At 48.2% G+C, this 20,479-nt stretch overlaps 2 protein-coding genes across 5 annotated transcripts; one reads left to right on the top strand and one right to left on the bottom strand.

Annotated features, from left to right (window-relative positions):
* Window positions 1-50: 50 nt before the first annotated feature.
* On the bottom strand, window positions 51-7,626 carry abce1 (ATP-binding cassette, sub-family E (OABP), member 1). The gene is made up of 18 exons (XM_035425498.1): window positions 7,475-7,626; window positions 5,723-5,890; window positions 5,416-5,501; window positions 5,143-5,240; window positions 4,565-4,682; window positions 4,164-4,301; window positions 3,804-3,873; window positions 3,523-3,619; window positions 3,333-3,422; window positions 3,083-3,204; window positions 2,665-2,886; window positions 2,098-2,157; window positions 1,860-1,918; window positions 1,660-1,770; window positions 1,274-1,416; window positions 796-918; window positions 520-631; window positions 51-402 (listed from the first exon to the last, which is right to left on the bottom strand). The coding sequence occupies exons 2-18, from the start codon at window positions 5,823-5,825 to the stop codon at window positions 355-357; spliced, it is 1,800 nt and encodes a 599-aa protein (XP_035281389.1). The 5' UTR covers window positions 5,826-5,890; window positions 7,475-7,626; the 3' UTR covers window positions 51-354.
* anapc10 (anaphase promoting complex subunit 10) lies at window positions 6,695-15,887 on the top strand. 4 transcript variants are annotated; one of them, XM_035425501.1, is made up of 5 exons: window positions 6,695-6,716; window positions 8,627-8,757; window positions 9,203-9,293; window positions 10,039-10,159; window positions 15,229-15,887. In XM_035425501.1, the coding sequence occupies exons 2-5, from the start codon at window positions 8,643-8,645 to the stop codon at window positions 15,457-15,459; spliced, it is 558 nt and encodes a 185-aa protein (XP_035281392.1). In that variant the 5' UTR covers window positions 6,695-6,716; window positions 8,627-8,642; the 3' UTR covers window positions 15,460-15,887. The 4 variants fall into 4 exon arrangements, with proteins under 4 accessions (XP_035281392.1, XP_035281391.1, XP_035281390.1 ...); XM_035425500.1 differs by lacking the exon at window positions 6,695-6,716 and adding an exon at window positions 6,749-6,836; XM_035425499.1 differs by lacking the exon at window positions 6,695-6,716 and adding an exon at window positions 7,619-7,995.
* Window positions 15,888-20,479: the final 4,592 nt, after the last annotated feature.

Raw genomic sequence — 20,479 nt, 5'->3', positions numbered from 1 at the left:
GAAAATGTTTAATATAGACACAAGAGTCTTAGACTCATGACATTTTCAAAAGAGTAAACAAAAGGACATGTTTTAATCATTCCAGAATATGGCGGTTCTGAAGGAGAGAGAGTCACCACACAGAAAATTAGAGAAACGGGCTCTTTAATTAATAGGATTTATTTTTAAAATAAATGGCTGATTACGCTTGTCGCTCTGGGTCCGTATGGTCATAACGCTGCTGCTGTCCTCTCTGCAGCATCGGTGGTGCTCTCTTTAGGGTCAGTGGAATTGGACACGTTCTGCTTTTCCAACAAATGTGTAGCATTTAATATTGGGTAGCATGATGGAAACCTTTACATATAAGGAATGAATTTAGTCATCCAGGAAGAAATAGTTGCCACTCTTCTTCTGCTCCACGTCCTGTGAAGCAAACGGTTACAGGAGTGAGAAGGTCTTATATTTACACTGAATTTCATACAGCAGAAACACGCCTAACGCGATTGCACAGTCCTTTGCAGGATGCAGGCTGCGCTGTACCTTGATGGAGTTCATCTTGTTGATTCTGGGTCGGAAGTTGTTCGGGTCTCGTCTGAAGGTGATCTCCAGCTGGGCCAAGAACTTGTTCATTCCGGCTAGCAGCGTCTGTGGCCTGAGGAAGCAGCGGACCAGAGGAGGAACACAATGAGCAGAAACGCCCTGACCATCCGACCCAGAGGGGAAACGCCCTGACCATCCGACCCAGACAGGCTTTGCGGCGCTCAGGCCGAGCCGCGACGCAGAGCTACGTGCCGGCGCTCAGACCGGCGGACTCACGTGTTGGCAGCGGTGCTCCTTGACGGAATGCCGTCGAACACGATGACACGGTCGGCCAGGTAGGTCGCCATGATGAAGTCGTGCTCCACCACAAAGGCCGTCTTCTTGGCGTGAAGGATGAATCTGCAAGAGCACAAAAACCAACGTTTCCACACACAACACCTTCCAGTAACGTCAGAGCTGAACTGCGGCCCCCACCTGCGTGCCAGAGTGAGAGAAACGCTGCTCAAAACCACCAGGCTGGACGAAGTGTGGAACCAGCCCGAGAGGAAGTGGCTAAACTACTGCTCTCAGAAGGTATAGCTCAATCTGAGCCAGTGTAAGCTATTTAACTACTCAGCTGTATCTGATTTGCAGAACATTGCAACATTTCTAGAACAGAATGCTCTTTTCTGAAGAGAACAGCACAGAACCGTGTCTGTGTTCCTCCATTACAGAACGTTCTGAAACGCGGCGGCGGGCGGAATGGTCTGCGCACCGTTTGACGACCCGGGCGGCCATGAGACGCTGCTCTGAGTCCAGGTAGGCCGACGGCTCGTCGATCAGGTACACATCGGCAGGCTTGCCCAGACACAACGCCAAGGCCACACGCTGCAGCTCTCCTCCAGACAGGTTCTGCACCTGCAAGAGCCAGAGAGCACCCGGGGTTACTCACTCACTGCCAATCAATCACGCACTCTCACTGTCAATCACTCTCAACCACAACCAGAGCACCCAGGGTTACTCACTCACTCACTCTCAACCACAACCAGAGAGCAGCACCACCGAACATCAACCTTCCCTCCCAACCTCCCTCACTGCCGCACCAGTACACATTCACAATGAGACACTTTAATGAGGAATGAGTCGTATTGATGGACTCACGTCCTGGTCGATGATGCTCTCGATCTGCATGGGCTTCATGACGTCGGTGATGAACTGCGGGTGGGTGTAGGAGTCACGGATCTTCTCGTGAAGCAGTGCTCGCACGCTTCCCTGAGCAGGAACCACAGAACATTAAATCACAACTTCAGATGCTCACGACCGTTTAGAAAAGAGATTCACGCTGAGGATGAGGGGCCTACTTTAAATTTGGGGCTGATCTTCTGTGGCTTGTAGCTGACGTTCAGGACTGGCACTTCCCCTGAGGATGATGGGAGAATGGAAACAGTTAACTTCCGTCATATGTGGACACAGGTCTCAGGTAATGGGCTGCAGTGTGAGCCTCATTCTGTAAATATGTGCGTTCAAAACTTATTTTGGATCTATTGAAAGATGTGGAGATTTTCCAAAAAAAGGAAGTTGACTAAAAAGTGAAATTACCTCCTTCATCTGGTTTAAGGCGGCCAGCGAGCATCCTGATGAATGTAGTTTTGCCGGTGCCTGGAAAACAGCAGCGCTGGTTCAGCATTAGAACACGGTCGTACACGCATGAACGCGATGCCATTCACATGTTAAGAGTGGACCAGTTCACACAATGCTGTGAGCTACTTCAAATATTCAACCACTGATTAATATGTACCTATGGGCCCAACATTAGCACCATTTGTTTAATATAATACTTATAATTTGTATTATATACATGATATAACTGCATTTTTATTGTTCCCTCCCAACACTAAAATACCGTACAGCAGCATTGAAGAACTGAAGAATGGTCTCTACCAGAGGTCTTCTTCCTGGTCCTGGCAGGATGCAGGGTCTGCTGCTTTTTGTTTTCACCTTGATATCAGCACCCAATTCAGACCCAGTAAACCAGGTCAGGTGAGTTAACCGTGTAATCGGCTGCTTTAACTGATCATTAAGAGCTGAGCAACTACAAATCCCAGCAGACCCAGCGGCTCTCCAGGACCAGGACTGAAGATGGCTGGATTGGACCCTGCAGTGTACCGTTCTCTCCCAGCATGACCATGATCTCGGAGTCGGTGAACTCCCCCTCCACGATCTCCAGATGGAAGTCGCCCATGGCCTTCTTCATGTGCGGGTACTGGTAGCGGCACATCTTCTTGATCTCCTCCTCGTTGGCCGTCTCGGCCACCTTGAAGACCAGCGAGGTCTCCCTGAAGCGCAGGTTCTCCGTCGGCACGTAGCCGTCCAGGAAGATGTTAATACCTGGAGCGGGGGGGTCACAGGAAGTGAGTTTCACCCGCGCAGCCTGACCAACGCACAGTTGGGCCCAGCTAACACGCTAACAGGCCATCCTGACGCATCTGGATCAAAAGCAACTGCTTCAACTAAGATTAAATCTGGCAACCCCCAACAAAACAAACAGAAAATATTATTATAATTTGTAAAGGGAGGAGGGTACCTTCCCGAACGCTGAAAGGCATGGTCACCACTCCGTAAGCACTGGGAACTCCGTACAGACAGCAGATGAAGTCAGACAGGTAGTCCAGCACGCTCAGGTCGTGCTCCACCACAATGATGTACCTTCCAGGGCAGAAGAACAGAAGAAGGTGAATAAACAGATGTGTTCATATGCAGACTATTGCAGCGCCCCCACCCAGAGGGCCAGACTGGGGGGGGGGCTCACCTGTCGGGGGGGGGGGGGGGCTCACCTGTCGGGGGTGATGAGGGAGCGGATGGTGATGGCGGCCTTCAAACGCTGCTTCACATCCAAGTAACTGGACGGCTCGTCGAACATGAAGCTGCAGGAACAAACAGAGCGTGCTCACGAGACACTTCTGAGGCGTACGTGGGGGGGGGGGGGGGTTTATTCTAACCCAGGAGGGCGGTGCGGGGACTCACATGTCTGCTCTTTGGATGCACACCACGGCGCAGGCGAAACGCTGCAGCTCTCCTCCCGACAGGTCCTCCACGTTCCTGTCCCGCAGGTGAGTCAGATCTGCACCAGAGAAACACAGAAACTTTACCAGAGCGCAGGCCACCCAAAACACCTGATGCTGTCGTCTCCACTCAGTATTAAGATTACAATGTTGATAAAAAATAACTCCGGATATGCGGTGCCATTACCAATATGACATGAGAGCAGACATTACTTCATTATTCAGATTCACTTATTTGCATACCAAGCTGGTCACAGACAATGTCTTCCGTTTTGGTGTCGTCTTTCCTGCTGAGGATGGATCCCACTGTCCCCTAGTGGTAGAAAAAGGGAAATGCAACTGCCTGATGGAAAATGAAAAGCTCAGTCCAGTAACCAGCAGAGTACTCCCCACTCTGCCTGTGCTGGGGCCAAGACATACACGTCTGCGAATGTTACGCAACCATTTCATTCCATGCTCTCTGTCGTACCGAGTACACACACTGGTCGAAGCAGCCGTGTTTATCTGTGGGTAAACGTACCCGTTTACTGGTTACTTTCTGCCATAATAAAAAGAACTGGCAGAGATCATGGCCCACGGTTCAGGAAGCTCATGGGCACTGACCTTGACAGTTTTGGGGATCTGGTCCACATACTGGGGCTTGACTATGGCCTTCAGGTCATCCTCCAGGATCTTGGTGAAGTAATTCTGCAGCTCAGAACCTCGGAAGTAGGTGAGTATCTCCTGCCAGTCCGGAGGTGCCTGGGAACATAAAAGTTTTTACGGCTGTCAAGCATTTAATCATGGCACACGCTAACATCTTATTTAATTACACTAACACTGAAATTACAACACACTATCATTTGATGGTGCTCAGCTCTGTAACGTAGCATGAAGCTTTTCCATAATGCATGGAGTCCTTTATTCAAATGTCACACTTTCCCTGCAGGTCCACTGAGTGGGGAGAAGTGTGCTGCTTTCCCAGGATGCACTCTGGCGAGCGTAACGTTCTCCCAACGACTCACATCAAACTTCCCCAGGTTGGGTTTCTGTTTTCCGGCCAGGATCTTCAGAGCGGTGGACTTCCCGATGCCGTTGGTCCCGACCAATCCGAGGACCTCTCCGGGCCGGGGGATGGGCAGTCTGAAGCACACGGAGGGACAGACACCGGTAACGCGCCAAAAATACACTCATGCAGAAAACCTGATTTATAACTCAAGATCGTTTCCTTATGAATTTTCATGGAGGGAACAAAAGCAGAATAGTAAATTCCCACAGATGTCAAATTATCTTATTACGCAATACCTATAAAATGAGACAAAAATAGGCAGGTAGTAATGTAAATGTCAAAAAATACACTACAGTTTATTTATAACATTACCTTGTTATATTCTGTTCTTGCCATTTTTCAACAAAATTATAAATAAGAAACGTTGTGCTCCAAAAACGCAGGCCTCCGATGATTAGAAAATTATATTTCTAATCAATTCCTATATTTCCTATGACACTCGTTTGTGGAAGTGATGGTGAAATTTCATATTTAATTCTCTGATGATGTGGAACACAAAATGGCGCAGAGCCTTTCTGCACCCTGCAGACGTACCGATGCAGCTTAAAGGAATTGGCGCAGTATCTGTGAGTCGTCTCCTTCTCCATGTTGCTGGGCAGATTGACGATTGATATGGCCCCAAACGGACATTTCTGAAAAAATGTTTTTACAGACAAAACATTAAAAACTACTTAACTGTGCATTCTAAATACACGCAAGACAGTCTTCTTGCAGGAATGATAATTATACTTTGAATCACAGAGTTCAAATTCCTGCTCCTGCCAATCATTTTAAAGGAGAGCAGGAATACGGCGATCACCAGCTCACCTTAATGCAGATGCCACAGCCGATGCAGAGAGATTCAGAGATCCAGGCTATTTTGCTCTGTGATGTCACCTCTATGCAAAGCTTGCCTAAAAACAGAGTAAAAACTCAATACGCTACAACATGACTTACACCTGTGCACCTCTTTTACCAAATGAATCTTTTTTTATTTTTTTTTAATGTTTTTTGGGTTTTTCCTTTATTTGATAGGACAGTGTAGAGAGACAGGAAGAATTAAGAGGAGAGAGAGGGAGAGACGTGCGACAAAGGTCGGCGGTCGGATTCGAACAGCCTGGCGGTTGGCCCTTACCCATGCGCACCACCGGACAGCTCTTCTTGCACTCCTGTCGGCATTTCTTGGGTTTGCACTTGTCATGGTTCACAATCGCGATTCTGGTCGGTTTCTCTGACATTTTAGCTGCCTTCTCTCAAAACCTTGACAGAACAGTCCCCTTAACGGAGGAAAGGCCGCACTAATCTAAAAAGAGATTTAATAAAGTCAATATACATAACAAGAACATTTAAACAAATGTTATTATTCACAACAGGCTTACACAATTTCTAACTGCTTGTAGAGCATTTGGTCAGAACCAACACAGCTTGGCTGTAGGTTCTAAATACAGTAACTACAGGTGATTTCCCCTGTTGATGACAATATTGATCCATTCTCCATTGAAAGCATCGTCATTTTGTTTTATCTTGACTTCAACTAGCTTTCTAATTTTATTTATTTTTTATCAGTTTTGCTCTTTGGTTTAACTGTTTTCTTATGCTTATATTCATACACAAAAACTAATGTTTTTGTAGACATTTTTGCTTACAGTTTTTATTATTATTTCTGTTTGGAAAGCACTGAGATGTATTTTAACGTATTAAAGGTGCTATATAAACAGAGCTGCTATTATTATTAGTAGTAGTATTATTATTACTACTAGGTGTTGCTATGCAAAGTTAGCTACTAAAATGGAAAACGTCATCATATAGCTAACTAAGTCAGCTGGCTAGCTAAGAAAGGCTAAAGTGAGGCGTCAAACATCAGCAGCTAACTGTATTTGTGAACTGATTGATGTCAGTTTAATTAAGCGAAAGAGTCAGCTTGGAGTCATTCTCTGGTATTAAGAAAATGTGATTGACACCACCGTTGTCTCATTAGAATTAGATTAGAGATAACGTGAACGAAATTAAATCAGCTAGCTAGTTTAATCAACTGAAATAATAAATCACCAGCTGGCTGGCCAACATCATTCACAAGGAACCAGCTAACTAACGCCCCAGCATTCGCGTTAGCACCAATAATAATCACAGTAACGTTACTTTTATCTACGGAATCCATTACAAATACTGCCAGCTCGCTAACCGACAGGCTGGCAGTTTATCATATGATGAACACAACGTAGCCAGCTATGATCGCCCTGCCACATCTGGTAAACCGTAGTTTGCTAGCTAGCTCAGTCATTTGCCATACAATTAGCATACGCCACGAAACAAAACCAAAGGAAACGTCGCCAGTTGGGCAGAACATCTACCTTACAGCTATCCAACAGTTTTCGACGATAGCAAACTAGCTAATAAACCGTGACAGAGAATACAGATGATCGTACATATACAGTTAGCCATCTAACCACAGACAAATGTCCCTATATCGACAACGTGAAATCAACGCGGCATATTTGGACAGATGGGAGCTAAACTGCTAACTTCCGTTCGCAAGCAACGTGAAATGATGCGGTTTCATTTGCCTACGATTAGCTGGCCTGCGACTCACCTCGCTCTCCAGGACACGGCCGCTGACATCACGAAATCGAATACATTCCTACCAGTGTTCGCGAAGCAGCAATAGCCAGGCGACACGTGTTGGGAAAATATTACCAAATACCATCCTACCAGACTATTCTGGTGCGCACAACTGACTGCACCAAAGGCCGAAAGGCCTCAGGGAACTAGCAAATAATCCATACGCAGCTCACAAGATACACATGCATGGGCCGATAAAATTAACCCTTAACCCATAATTATCGTAAAAAGGTTAGCACAGATCAGTTGTCGACGAACATCAGCTCACCCCCAATAGCCTCCCTTCTGTCTCCGTCTTCCAGGTACAATAATGTGAAATAACTTAGTGTTATTGCGGCTTATCTCTCTCTTATTTTCAACAACGTGTGCTCCTAGGGAGAGAAGCCGGGAGAAAAGATGGCGCGCCCGACCGTATTCTCTGATGCGACCAAAGCGCCACTCCCGTTGTGTCATTTAAAGGCGACGAAATCGAAAAACCGAGTGGGAGATTCGAATGTTAACTGTAGGGTTATTGCTATTTGCAGATGCAATTTTTTGGTTTGATATTACAAAACAATTGATTATAACAAAACTTTACTTTTAAATTTTGTTGCGATATTTCCCGCTTCGCTGTTTACCGAAAATCACTTTCTTGTTGTTGCTCTTGTCGGAGTGGACCGTTGTCATTACCTAGCAAGCTAACTGTTGTTAGCTAAGAATGTAGCTGGCAAAACATGATAGCATACACTTTTTAATGTTTGGTAACGTCTAACAAAACCACAAAGTCCACTGATATCAGAGAAGACACAGGTATTATCACCTCTTTTCTATACTATGAATGCACGCTTTAATTTAAAAATGTTAACGTTAGCTTGCTAGTTGGATAACGATGTTGACATACAAAGGTAACTAACGTTATTTCCCAAGGGTCCGTATAGTTCACTAGTCGACAAAAGAGCAATCTAGAGTTAGATTAGTGCACTGAATTGGCGAGTGGTAACGTAGTTATCCTCAATATCACTGACCAAGTAGATTGCTGAATTCTACGCAGGGAACACGGGAGGTAAACACCAACGGCCAACTAGCATACAAAGTTTACGAACTAAAGTAATTAGTACACTGGGAAGTCTTTTCTGCTACCTAGTTAGTCTAGCTGTTATCGTGGTTTCAGCGTGAACTATGTGTATGTTTGTTACGCTTTGATGTACCGCTGTGGTATTAAATGGCTAGGTAGTTAATGTCTTTGCTCGCAGCTATCTTAGCTTGCTGTGTGTCAGTCTTAACCACGGGGCGTTCTTTAATTATCTTTATGAATAGCTATATCGTTACAAAGTTAATACGATTTGCCGGTTACTGATTTTGGAAAACTAGGCTGTAATTGTAGGCTTTAACATGTGCTTGTTGAGCTGACAGTGCATTATCCATTTTATTTAATTTGCAGGAACGTGTGTGTGAAGATGGCCACAGCCAGTAAGACCCCTCCCGGTGCAGACCCCAAGCAGCTGGAGCGCACGGGCACTGTGAGGGAAATCGGGTCCCAGGCCGTGTGGTCGCTTTCGTCCTGCAAGCCCGGTAAGCTGATACTTACATTACATTACATTTATTTGGCAGCATGTAACAAGTGGGGGGGGGGATTTAGAGTGAAATATACAGCGTGGTGGTGGTTAGTCTAGGTATAGTCTGAAGAGATGAGTCTTCAGGCCACAGCGGAAGATGGGTAGTGAGGGGGAGGTTCGGAGAGGGACGGGGAGTTCGTTCCACCACTGGGGAGCTAGGGTGGAGAAGCTCTGTGATCCCTTTGGGCGGGTGGGAGGGGTTACAAGGCGTGAAATCACACGGAATGTTTAGCCTTTTCAGGTTGATCTGGATTTTCTTTGTATTGCTGTGCTAATTAAAGAGACATTCCCTGTGAATTTGGACACAGAATTCCCTTAACCTCTCATATTGTTCGTAAGTTTATCAGCCGGTACTGTTCAGTGTTCACACACACAGTGATGTAGCTCTGGTTGGTCCGCAGGTTTCGGGGTGGACCAGCTACGTGATGACAACCTGGAGACCTATTGGCAGTCTGACGGCTCGCAGCCACACCTGGTCAACATTCAGTTCAGGTAGAGAAAGAGTTACCGCACACTTTGGCCTGAGTCGCTGCATGTTACATAGAAATACACGTTCTAACACTGCGCTGAACTGGACGGCTGTGTGGAGGAGCATTGGGCCTGGAACATAGCGTGGCTGAACTGGTCTTACTTCTGAGCACTTTAGGAAGATACAGCACCAACAACCAAAAAAATCCATTTCAAGTCATTGGTAGCAGACAAAAAATGATACTTTACATAACAATAGGGGAACACTGGAACAAAATCGTTACCGTGTGTGTGTTTGTGAAGTTTATATTGTTATAGCTGTCTTTATCGTCTGTAGTTATAGTGTGAGGTGTGAAGGTTTATGGGTCACGTAAGACCCGCCATGCGTGTCCAGCGGCTGCTCGAGTCCTGGAAGCCGTTCCGTGCGTCCTAAAAGGAGCCTCAGGACATCGCTGAGCCATACGCCAATCACCACTCACATCGCTGAGCCATACGCCAATCACCACTCACATCGCTGAGCCATACGCCAATCACCACTCACATCGCTGAGCCATACGCCAATCACCTTTGCAGTCCCACCTGTACCTGTACACCTGTCTGCCTCAGAGGATCGCTCTCTACCCAGGATGCACCTGTGATCCGGGTGGATAAGCACAGAAGGAAATAGAGACGGTCTTTAACATGAAACCAGCGGAAATGGTTTTGCCCTTCGGGGAGTACAAATCAGAGATCACGTGTTAAAGATCTTATGTCATTCTTTTGATTACAGAAGAAAAACCACAGTGAAGATGCTTTGCATATATGCTGATTACAAGTCAGACGAGAGCTACACACCCAGCAAAATCTCTGTGCGAGTTGGAAACAATTTTCATAACTTACAAGAGATCCGGGTAAGTAATTATTATTTTTTATTAGAAATGTTTTTGCATTTAAAACATTGTAGCAAAGTACAGTATCAGTTTAGAGGCGTATAGGGTTACATTTACCTGTCACCAAACTGAAAACCGTTCAGAAAGTATTTATGTCTGCCTGTGGAAATGTGTACTCTGAGAGAACCTGTGTTCTACACTAGAGGTCAGCCTTGCTTCAGTCTTTTCTGTGTGCTCAAGGTCATTATTGCTTAGGCGCTATATTTGCTATGTACACTGGTGGTCAGTATTGCTTCAGAAAGTAGAATAATTTGAAATGTGCTGCTTGGCTTTTTGTAATTATCGTGCCTCCTTTCCAAATCTGAATGAAAAATGCCAAGTGCTCCTTGAGATGTTTAAAAATGCTGTTTATTCTCTGAAAGGTTATGCGCTTTTATTTGAATTTTGGGATATGGTGCTGTCTCATTTCATAATAGCTTCTCTGATTAGACATTTGCAGTGCTTTTGCATTTTATCTGAAACTCAGGTCAACACAATTTCAAACAATCCAAGTGATGCACACTAAATACAACCAAAATGCGTTTTATAAAAAGCAATCACTAGCAGATTTTTATATCAGTCGACTGATATGACTTTTTGCCAGGGTGTTTGAAAATGGAAGTTGGTTATGGTAAGCATTTTGGGAAGTTTGTTAAAAAAATAAAATTAAAAAAATTTAAAAAAAACTGGCCGGTTCTAATATTCACCCTGATTTGTTCCTTGAGAAAATCAAATTCAGGAAAAAAAGTGTTTGGTTGGACAAACCCTGCATTTCTGAATCAGTCCCGCAAGGTTTATTGGCTGCATTTCAATTTTAAAATGTTCCCTCGGCTCCTCACCCCAACTGCTTTCTTCGATTTCTTCTGAACGCGTCACGGGAACTGTGAAGGAGGAGGAGCGGAAAGCTTTCATGAGAATTTGGACGCCCTCCTTCACCGATGCATCATTTTCCACCAACATCATTTATGAATGGTGTTGAAGCCCCCAAAACGTGTGTTCGTGTCCTGTTACTGTTTTCACCTGACGTACATAATCCTGAATCATAAATGGCATCATGTAACAGGTCCATTATGTATACCAAATTTTAAAAGTGGTATTACAGTATGTATGTTGTTCTGTGTCAGTGATTCATTTAATACCATTTGTCTTCTTTTATTTATCTACTTGCTTGCTATTATCTTTCTGTTACCAGTTATCACACATCTATTAAACAGTCGGAATATTCCCGGTCAAGCTGTCCGTTGGGTCCTCGGGGACAGGGAAGGAAGGGAGGTGTGTTTGTTAAATATTCAAATGCAGCGGCCGGCTTGGTGTGTGTTCAGAACATCCTGTTAAATACGTTCCCTGAGGGTCTTTTTAGATGCTCAGAATTTTCAGCAGAAAACAATGCGTTTTAGTCTCAGCTGGGTCCTCATGCAGACTGACGTTTGTGAGGTGGACCCCTGGTTATGGTCCTCATGCAGACTGACGTTTGTGAGGTGGACTCCTGGTCATGGTCCTCATGCAGACTGACGTTTGTGAGGGGGACTCCTGGTCATGGTCCTCATGCAGACTGATGTTTGTGAGGGGGACTCCTGGTCATGGTCCTCATGCAGACTGATGTTTGTGAGGGGGACTCCTGGTCATGGTCCTCATGCAGACTGATGTTTGTGAGGGGGACTCCTGGTCATGGTCCTCATGCAGACTGATGTTTGTCAGAAACTCGTATGGCCTTTAGCAGAGTGACTTAGTTTCTCCTGTAAGTGCTCTGCTGGGCGGGGGCAGAGGTGTGAACGGATCCTTTCACTGGTGTCCGTTTGACCTGTCTCAGCCTCTGGTGGGGGGTGGCGGGGCATGTGATGTCACCGGGCAGAATGCCGTCAGACGCTGCGTCTGAGTGAACGGGGCGAGTGGGGGCAATCCTGAATCCCCCCGCCTCCCCCCCCAACGCTGCCCACCACCAGGGTACAGACACCTGAACTGGCACAGGACGGGCGGGGAACGCGGCCAGCCCCCCCCCCCCCTTGCCTATGCCCCCCCTAGCCCCACGCTGCACCACAGCTGCACTGCCTCACTCCACAACGCTGCCACTGTTCCCACTCCAGCGTGGTGCTAATTAAAACTGTGCCCGGTGACAGCAGCCCTGCCCCCCCCTCGGCCCCCCCGCCCACACGCCTCCCCCGCGCGTCTCTGCTGAGTTATGGGGCTGCCTCTTTGTGCAGTGAATTTACTGCTTTCACCCTCTCCTCATTGATTTAATCTTCCTGTAATTGATTCCCTCTCCTCCCCGCCTTTGAGAGCAGCTCAGGGCTTAAGCACAGGGGTAGTGCTGGGCTTTGCCAGGAACACAAATACCCATTCAGCTACAATTGTAGATGCTGTTACCCTCATTAAAATGTTAGCTATAGGCTCTTAACGGTTTGATTTGACCGCAAACTTTGGAGGGAAATAAAGTGCTTGTGAAATTCTCTTGAATTTCTTTTTTTTAAATGTACCTCTTAGAGTGTTTTTTATTTGTCTCATTTCTCTGCCGTGCCATAGCCTGGATGTGACTGACTTGTTCAGTTTCATCCGTGATTTTAAAAAAAGAAAGAAAAAAGGTTTTCCATCTCCTTAAGTGACCACTTTGGATTTCATCTCCATCTTAATTTGTGCACAAAATAATTATGAATCTTCCTGCGTTTCAGTAAGAACCAGACTCCCCTGAAACGGGCGATGGAGGGAATTTTGGAGTGGCATTCCGTTCTAGATTAGGCTGCTCTGCGGGGAGAATCCTGGCTCGGGAACGCTGGGATGCTTCAGTCACCCCGTACCCCACACCCCACACCCCGTACCCCAGACCTTGCTCCACGGACGCGCTCTCAGCGTGGGTGCCTGTGGCTGGCTGTGCGTCTGCAGTACGAGGGGGAATGGGGTCCCCGGCCGGGGTCTGAGTGAGTTCAGAAGCGAACCCCTGACGGGCCGCTGCGTGTGCGTTGGTTCTGAGAGCGTTGAGCTCCCGGCCACACTGTGGCGCTGTCTGGAATGTGCCCACAGTTTATCAGCAGCTTGGCGTCTTGTACAGAAATGTTAACGTGAACTTTTCAGGAACATTTGGCTCTTTTAAAAAAAAATAAATAAATAACCATCTCATACTCCACCCCTTTAACTACCACATAGCTGTTTTATGATCCTGAGTTTATAAATATTAACGATTGTTTGATTGCTCCGTTTATTTATTTAATGGAGGGGGGGAGGGGGGTTATGCTGTTTGTGTATCGGCACATTGGGTGGCTGAGGGACCACATGCTTCTGTAAAGAGTACATTTATTTATTATTTCGGCTGTTTTTTCCCTCTGTGAAGCTGATGAGGACTTCACTGACAGCACTGTGAAATGAATTTATAATTCATGAATTATTATTAAACACAAGGAGAACTTGGTCGGCTTATCAGTGACTTGTATCCTGAAATGAATTTGTTGTGTTTGCTGTGGAATTGATGATTATTTTTGAGCAGCGTGGAGTTGAGATCAGTGGCGAGTCCGTCTGAGACAGCGTTTATAAGCGGTGCAGTGTGTGAGCGAGGCTTTTTCGCGCGGGGAAGGGGAGCACTTTTTCTCCTGGTTCATTCACGGAAACACTCGTGATTTAAAAAAAGAAAAAAAGGCTTTGCGTCAATAGGAAGCGTGGTGTGAAATAATGTCGCTGTGCGCTGGATGCCCCCACCCCCCCATCGCTGGGGAAGAAAGGATGGCTTATTTCACCTTGAGTGAAAAGGACAGTGCAGGGCGCGGGCTGGGGCTGGTTTTACAGTTCACTGCGTGTGTTTGAAAGCTGTTCTCCCGCTACGTGGGTGGCGCTCTCTCCGACCCGCTCCCATGTTGTGGTTGGCTCCTGCGCTGGCCGGAGTCATCCCTCCGCCGCTCGGAAAATGTTAATATTGTTTTATAATGAGAGGCGAGGCCTGCGCTGCATCCCCAAGCAGCCCGGGACGCGCGGGTAATTGCAGACTTCCAAATTAGATTTACATATTTATTGTGTTCTTTCCCGCCCCCCCCCCCGTTCCTCTCGGTCCTGCGTGGGGTGAACGGGACAGAGTAAAATAACAAGCGCGGGGGAAAGAGACTTTCCGCCTTCGCCTGATCTCCTCCTCCTCCTCTGCTCTGTATTCACTACGCAGCGCTTGGCATTAAGTCTCATAATTTTTTGGTAAATAAACGGGTTTCTGGTAAGAATTACACAGAGCTTAGTGTGAGGTCCTGTTATAAAGGGGTCTGGAACCTTTTATCTGAATGTGTTCTATTTGTCCTTGTGTAGAAACTTCTGACCGCTTTGAAAGACAGAAAGCAGGTTTCTCTCCCTCCTCTCTGGGGTTGAATTGGGGAATTTTTCTGTGGCATTGTGGTAGGAGTTATTTGAAAAACCTGATGTTTTTTTTGTGCTAGATTTTTCTGTATTTGTTCTTTTCTGTGCAGTAAGTAGTTCCAGGTTTTCCTTGTGTTCGTGTGTGTGTGTACATGCGTGTGTGCTCTTGTGTGCGTCCATGCGTGTGTTATGTCAGTGTGTGTGTGCATGTATGTGTGTGCCCGTGTCTTTGTGTGTGATTGAGTGTGTGTGTGTGTGTGTGTGTGTGGTTAGTGGTGGATCTGGAACGGTTCCCACTGCAGCCACCATCTCCTGGTGCCAGATCTACCCTGCACACACACACGCGCACACAAACACACACATGCTCACACACACTCACACACACAGCACCGCACTTACAGGAGAAACAAAGTCACTTTGCTAAAGGCCCTATGAGATTCACACGTAAGGATCCTGTTATTCACTTGTGCACAGGATGCATAGGGGTGCGTATACACACGGACACACACACATTTAGGCTGTGGCCGTGTGCCGTGTTCGCGTGTTGAGTTGTGCTCAGCCCTGTGGGCTGACCCGCTCCTGGCCCGGTTCCGTTTCTGTTTCTCTGACCCGCTCCTGGCCCGGTTCCGTGTCTCTGACCCGCTCCTGGCCCGGTTCCGTGCCTCTGGCCCGGTTCCGTGTCTCTGACCCGCTCCTGGCCGGACCCCTGGCCGCTCTCGCCCCTGCAGCAGCTGGAGATGGTGGAGCCCAGCGGCTGGACCCACATCCCCCTGCTGGACCTGCTGAACCGGCCCATCCGCACCTTCATGATCCAGATCGCCGTGCTGGCCAACCACCAGAACGGCCGCGACACGCACATGCGCCAGATCAAGGTCTACACGCCCGTGGAGGAGAGCTCCATCGGCAAGTTCCCACGATGCACCACTGTGGACTTCATGATGTACCGCACCATTAGATGATGCCCCCTCCCGCTTTCTTGCCTAAATCTGTCAGTTCCTTGTTTGATTCATCTCTTACCCACCTGTGCCATTTCAGTCTGGACTGACCGCCCAAACCCGCCTGCATTAACTGCTTTTATTTTTTAAAAGGCCATGATTTTCACAAGTTTGTATGTGTGGATTAAACTGAGTTCTGAGCTCTGCTGTGTCTGTTTCATCCGATCAGATCTCTGATCTAAGAAACGGTGAGCCACTACATCTCCTCTCTGTATCTCTCCACCAGAGGTCAGCATTTTACCAAGAAAATATAGTTTTTTTTACAGCCTTGTGCCATGTAGTTACTAATTTCTAGAAATGGAGTACAGGCCTGTTGTAAATAGAGATTTACGTCACTGTACTGAAGCACTGCCCATCTCGTTGGTATTAAAAGTCCTGAGTCCTCAAAAGCATTTGTGCCGAATTGTAGGTAAATTATTGATTGAATTATTGATGAAACACCACATCATAAAAACTTTATGAATCACTTCCAAAGTACGGTGGTCCTTTCTCTAGTGCCAGAGCCTAGAGCTGTGTGTTAATGCCAGCGATTTCCAAAATTACAGCATTGTGCAATTTTTACTCCGCTCAGTAGAATTCAGCCCTATGTTTCTTTCTTAATCTACAGCTGTTGGCCTTTGCATTGCTCTGTCCACAGCAGGAAGGGGATCATGAGATCCTGTTTTGTCCTGGTGAGCGTGAGAGTTGAACTTTGAAAAACGGCTGTCTATTTCAAAGTGCAAGGGTTGTGTTTAAACGCTCGCCAAAACGGAATGAAAACAGCAACACAATGAACTTGTTTCAGCCTTTACGCCAGACCGTTTCAGCCTTTACGCCAGGCCGTTTCAGCCTTTACGCCAGGCCGTTTCAGCCTTTACGCCAGGCCGTTTCAGCCTTTACGCCAGGCCGTTTCAGCCTTTACGCCAGGCCGTTTCAGCCTTTACGCCAGGCCGTTTCAGCCTTTACGCCAGGCCGTTTCAGCCTTTACGCCAGACTGTTTCAGCCTTTACGCCAGGCCGTTTCAGCCTTTACGCCAGGCCGTTTCAGCCTTTACGCCAGGCCGTTTCAGCCTTTACGCCAGACCGGTTCAGCCTTTACGCCAGACCGTTTCAGCCTTTACGCCAGACCGTTTCAGCCTTTACGCCAGACCGTTTCAGCCTTTACGCCAGGCCGTTTCAGCCTTTACGCCAGACCGTTTCAGCCTTTACGCCAGGCCGTTTCAGCCTTTACGCCAGGCCGTTTCAGCCTTTACGCCAGGCCGTTTCAGCCTTTACGCCAGGCCGTTTCAGCCTTTACGCCAGGCCGTTTCAGCCTTTACGCCAGGCCGTTTCAGCCTTTAGGCCAGACCGTTTCAGCCTTTAGGCCAGGCCGTTTCAGCCTTTAGGCCAGGCCGTTTCAGCCTTTAGGCCAGGCCGTTTCAGCCTTTAGGCCAGGCCGTTTCAGCCTTTACGCCAGGCCGTTTCAGCCTTTACGCCAGACCGTTTCAGCCTTTAGGCCAGGCCGTTTCAGCCTTTACGCCAGGCCGTTTCAGCCTTTACGCCAGACCGTTTCAGCCTTTACGCCAGGCCGTTTCAGCCTTTACGCCAGGCCGTTTCAGCCTTTACGCCAGGCTGTTTCTCTGAGATTTCTCTGGTGGAGGAGTGTGAGTACCGTGTGAACGCGAGCAGCCGTCCCGGGCTGGGGCTGACTTGCGCGGTGCTTCTGCTCTCCAGCGCGTCTATAAAAGACACGTGTCCAAGCTGGGGGGGCGATGCTGATCCCCGAGGAGCGATATGGGTTTAATTACAGGCGCACTGAAACGGTTTTACGCTCAGAACATGAACCCGCTCCATAAACCACACGCGGATCCACCGACCGCAACACTGGGGTATCAGTGTCCCCCCCAGAATCCCCCCAGTGTCCCCCCCAGCATCCCTCAAAATCCCCCAAGTGTCCACCTCTGCCAGGCCTTTCGTGGGCCTGGGGGTTGGGGTGGGGGTGAGTTTAGGGGTGGGGGGGGCAGCTTCCAGGAGAGCTCCCATCGCGGATGCACACCAGGCTCCTTCCGGGACATCTCTGTTGGATGGCGTTAAGCCCGGAGCCTGGCAGAACCCTGGCCCTGTGGGGTGCAGGTCAGAACCCCAGACAGTGCCCGGGTACTGGCCTGGTGCCTCAGCCGATCCGTTAAAAATTCAGCCGTATCTGCCGGTTGCATAATATCCCAGAGCGTGAGCTTTGCACTGCACCCTGGGAAAGGCTGTCTGCTCAACACAACACCCAGTCCACTGAGGACGCTCACACAACGAGAGGAAGAGAGGTCATGGTTGTAAATATGCTGTTCTGCTTTCTACAGTTTGCTTCAGGTTTGTTTACATTTTCACAAGTTTCAAGTCTGGAAACGCTGTATATTCTTTTATTAGATGCTAATTAGAGAGGGCCGTTAGAAAGCAGTTGGTCACCAGCGTAATATAGCCTAAATCCGGCCTGGAGGTCCCGGCCCACCTACTCTGGGCGTGTTCTGTCAGTCGGCTCGGTGGAGACCAGAGGAGACCATGAGAGGGTCACTGCTGCTGCTTGTGTATGAGCCCACAGAAACAGCTTGACACCACACACAGCCATGAAGCCAGCGCCACTGTCCTCCACTTTATAACCCTGACTGCAGATCCAGGGGGCTGCAGATCCAGGGGGCTGCAGATCCAGGGGGCTCTTAAAGTGCAGTATGCGGCTCCTGGTGCTGCTGGATCAGGGTTTTGAGTGAAGCTTTGACTCTGGTCACCTCCCAGTGGAGTGTGGACCCTTTTCCAATAAAGACGAGTCATTCTGTCCCCTCAGGAGGGTCGCCCTGCGAGGGGGATGCAGGAGGGGGGAGGGGGGGGTGTGAGGTTATTTGTGCGGCTGGGAGGCGTGTGGCTGACACAGGAGGTGACCCTAAAAATCCAGCTCTTGAGACGGCTGACCTCTGAGGGGGGAGAGGTCGGAGGTGGTCGGAGAGGTCGCTGCGTGTTCGCACACGTGCCCCCCCCACCCCCCCTCACCTGGGACCGGGGCGATGGTCAGGCACCCTGACTCCACTGACCCCTGCTTTCCACAGGTACGGGATACAGGGGCCGCTCAGAAGTCCTGACCTCATTCGCTCATAAGACCACATTCCTGCAGGCTGGCTCCTGCACTGGGCTGTCCTCCAATTTAAAAACTAAGTCAGGATTTAATCGTCCCAATAGTTCACTTGGTTCAGCATTGTTGTCTGTGACTGGTGGAAAAAAGATTGTTAATGTCACTGACAGGTTCAATGACTCTGCACTACCACACCGAGGGAGAAAGTTGCATAAAAGGCAGAAAATAGTCAGATCCTGCTCAGTTGTCTGTGGGTAAAAAAAGAATAATTTGGTTTGGAACTTTGGAACATTATTTGGAACATCTTTTTATTGATGATTTTACTGCATTGTCTGTTCTTAATGGATCAAGTTACCCAACAGTGGCATATATGGTGGCTCCCAAAACTAGGTTTGAGCATCACTGGAGTAGTTCAGAAACAAACTGGATTAAGCCAAATGGGTTCATACATGCAGCTTTCTGTGACTTGAATTTCATCACAACAGTCTTGGAGACTTTCGGATGCCGTACATGTGTACGTTTATTCTGGCTGCAGTATCCATTACAAGCCCAGACTCCCCTGGTTAACACCGCACACAGTCCGGTCCCTCCCATCAGTTTGACCTTGTGTGGAGAGTTACAGTAAGCGCAATAGATTCTGCACATGTTCATGTTACCGTGACAACAGCTGGGCCTTCGCAGTCAGGAAGTGTGCATTCATTCACATCAACAATCAGTCGCCCTCTCGGGAGAGCGGACTGCACTATATTTTCAACACGCAGAGAGTTGCCAAACTGCATATTTGTACATTTTTTACAACGGGAAAAACAGTTGAATTTCCACATAATAATCTAGAAAGTCTTCAAGCGAATCAAAATTCCTTGACTTTAAGTTTACATTCTTTGCAAAATAAAAACAATAGTTGTGTACAGCAAGAACAGTGACAGAAGGACTGGGGTTTCTGGTGTTACATGTCCTTTTGGGCCAAAGCGTGAGAGAGGGGGGCCTGGGGTGGGGGGGGTGGGGTAGAGGCAAATCCAAAATGTTTATTTGTACCTATCGACAAATGGAAAGGAATCCATGAACCAGAGTACAACTGCATTGTAGGGTTGTCCGGTCGCACAGCGCTAAGGGAACGCACAGCGCTAAGCGAACGCACACCGCCAAGGGAACGCGCAGCGTTAAGGGAACGCATAGCGCTAACCGAACGCACAGCGTTAAGGGAACGCACAGCGCTAACCGAACGCACAACGCTAAGGGAACGCACAGTGCTAACCGAACGCACAGCGCTAACCGAACGCACAGCGTTAAGGGAACGCACAGCGCTAACCGAACGCACAGAGTTAACCGAACGCACAGCGCTAACCGAACGCACAGCGCTAAGCGAACGCACAGCGCTAACCGAACGCACAGCGTTAAGGGAACGCACAGCGCTAACCGAACGCACAGAGTTAACCGAACGCACAGCGCTAACCGAACGCACAGCGCTAACCGAACGCACAACGCTAAGGGAACGCACAGTGCTAACCGAACGCACAGCGCTAACCGAACGCACAGCGTTAAGGGAACGCACAGCGCTAACCGAACGCACAGAGTTAACCGAACGCACAGCGCTAACCGAACGCACAGCGCTAAGCGAACGCACAACGCTAAGGGAACGCACAGCGCTAACCGAACGCACAGCGTTAAGGGAACGCACAGCGCTAACCGAACGCACACCGCCAAGGGAACGCACAACGCTAAGGGAACGCACAGCGCTAACCGAACGCACAGCGTTAAGGGAACGCACAGCGCTAAGCGAACGCACAGCGCTAACCGAACGCACAGTGCTAACCGAACGCACAGCGCTAAGCGAACGCACAGCGCTAACCGAACGCACGGCGCTAAGGGAACGCACAGCGCTAACCGAACGCACAGCGCTAAGCGAACACAA

This window comes from Anguilla anguilla, chromosome 7 (genome assembly GCF_013347855.1).
Source record: "Anguilla anguilla isolate fAngAng1 chromosome 7, fAngAng1.pri, whole genome shotgun sequence".
In the NCBI taxonomy this organism is placed as follows: domain Eukaryota; kingdom Metazoa; phylum Chordata; class Actinopteri; order Anguilliformes; family Anguillidae; genus Anguilla; species Anguilla anguilla.
Note: the sequence above shows the minus strand (reverse complement) of the source record. Positions and strands in the feature narration are given on the sequence as shown.

What these genes read in the sequence shown, in the direction of transcription:
- abce1 (XM_035425498.1), bottom strand. Translation starts at nt 5,825, where the DNA reads ATGTCAGAGAAACCGACCAGAATCGCGATTGTGAACCATGACAAGTGC. An exon ending in CTGTCCGGTGGTGCGCATGG is followed by an intron (nt 5,502 to 5,722) that starts GTAAGGGCCAAC and finishes CTCTGTTTTTAG; the next exon opens with GCAAGCTTTGCATAGAGGTG. An exon ending in GCTGTGGCATCTGCATTAAG is followed by an intron (nt 5,241 to 5,415) that starts GTGAGCTGGTGA and finishes ACATTTTTTCAG; the next exon opens with AAATGTCCGTTTGGGGCCAT.
- anapc10 (XM_035425501.1), top strand. Translation starts at nt 8,643, where the DNA reads ATGGCCACAGCCAGTAAGACCCCTCCCGGTGCAGACCCCAAGCAGCTG. An exon ending in CTGGTCAACATTCAGTTCAG is followed by an intron (nt 9,294 to 10,038) that starts GTAGAGAAAGAG and finishes TTTTGATTACAG; the next exon opens with AAGAAAAACCACAGTGAAGA. An exon ending in ATAACTTACAAGAGATCCGG is followed by an intron (nt 10,160 to 15,228) that starts GTAAGTAATTAT and finishes TCGCCCCTGCAG; the next exon opens with CAGCTGGAGATGGTGGAGCC.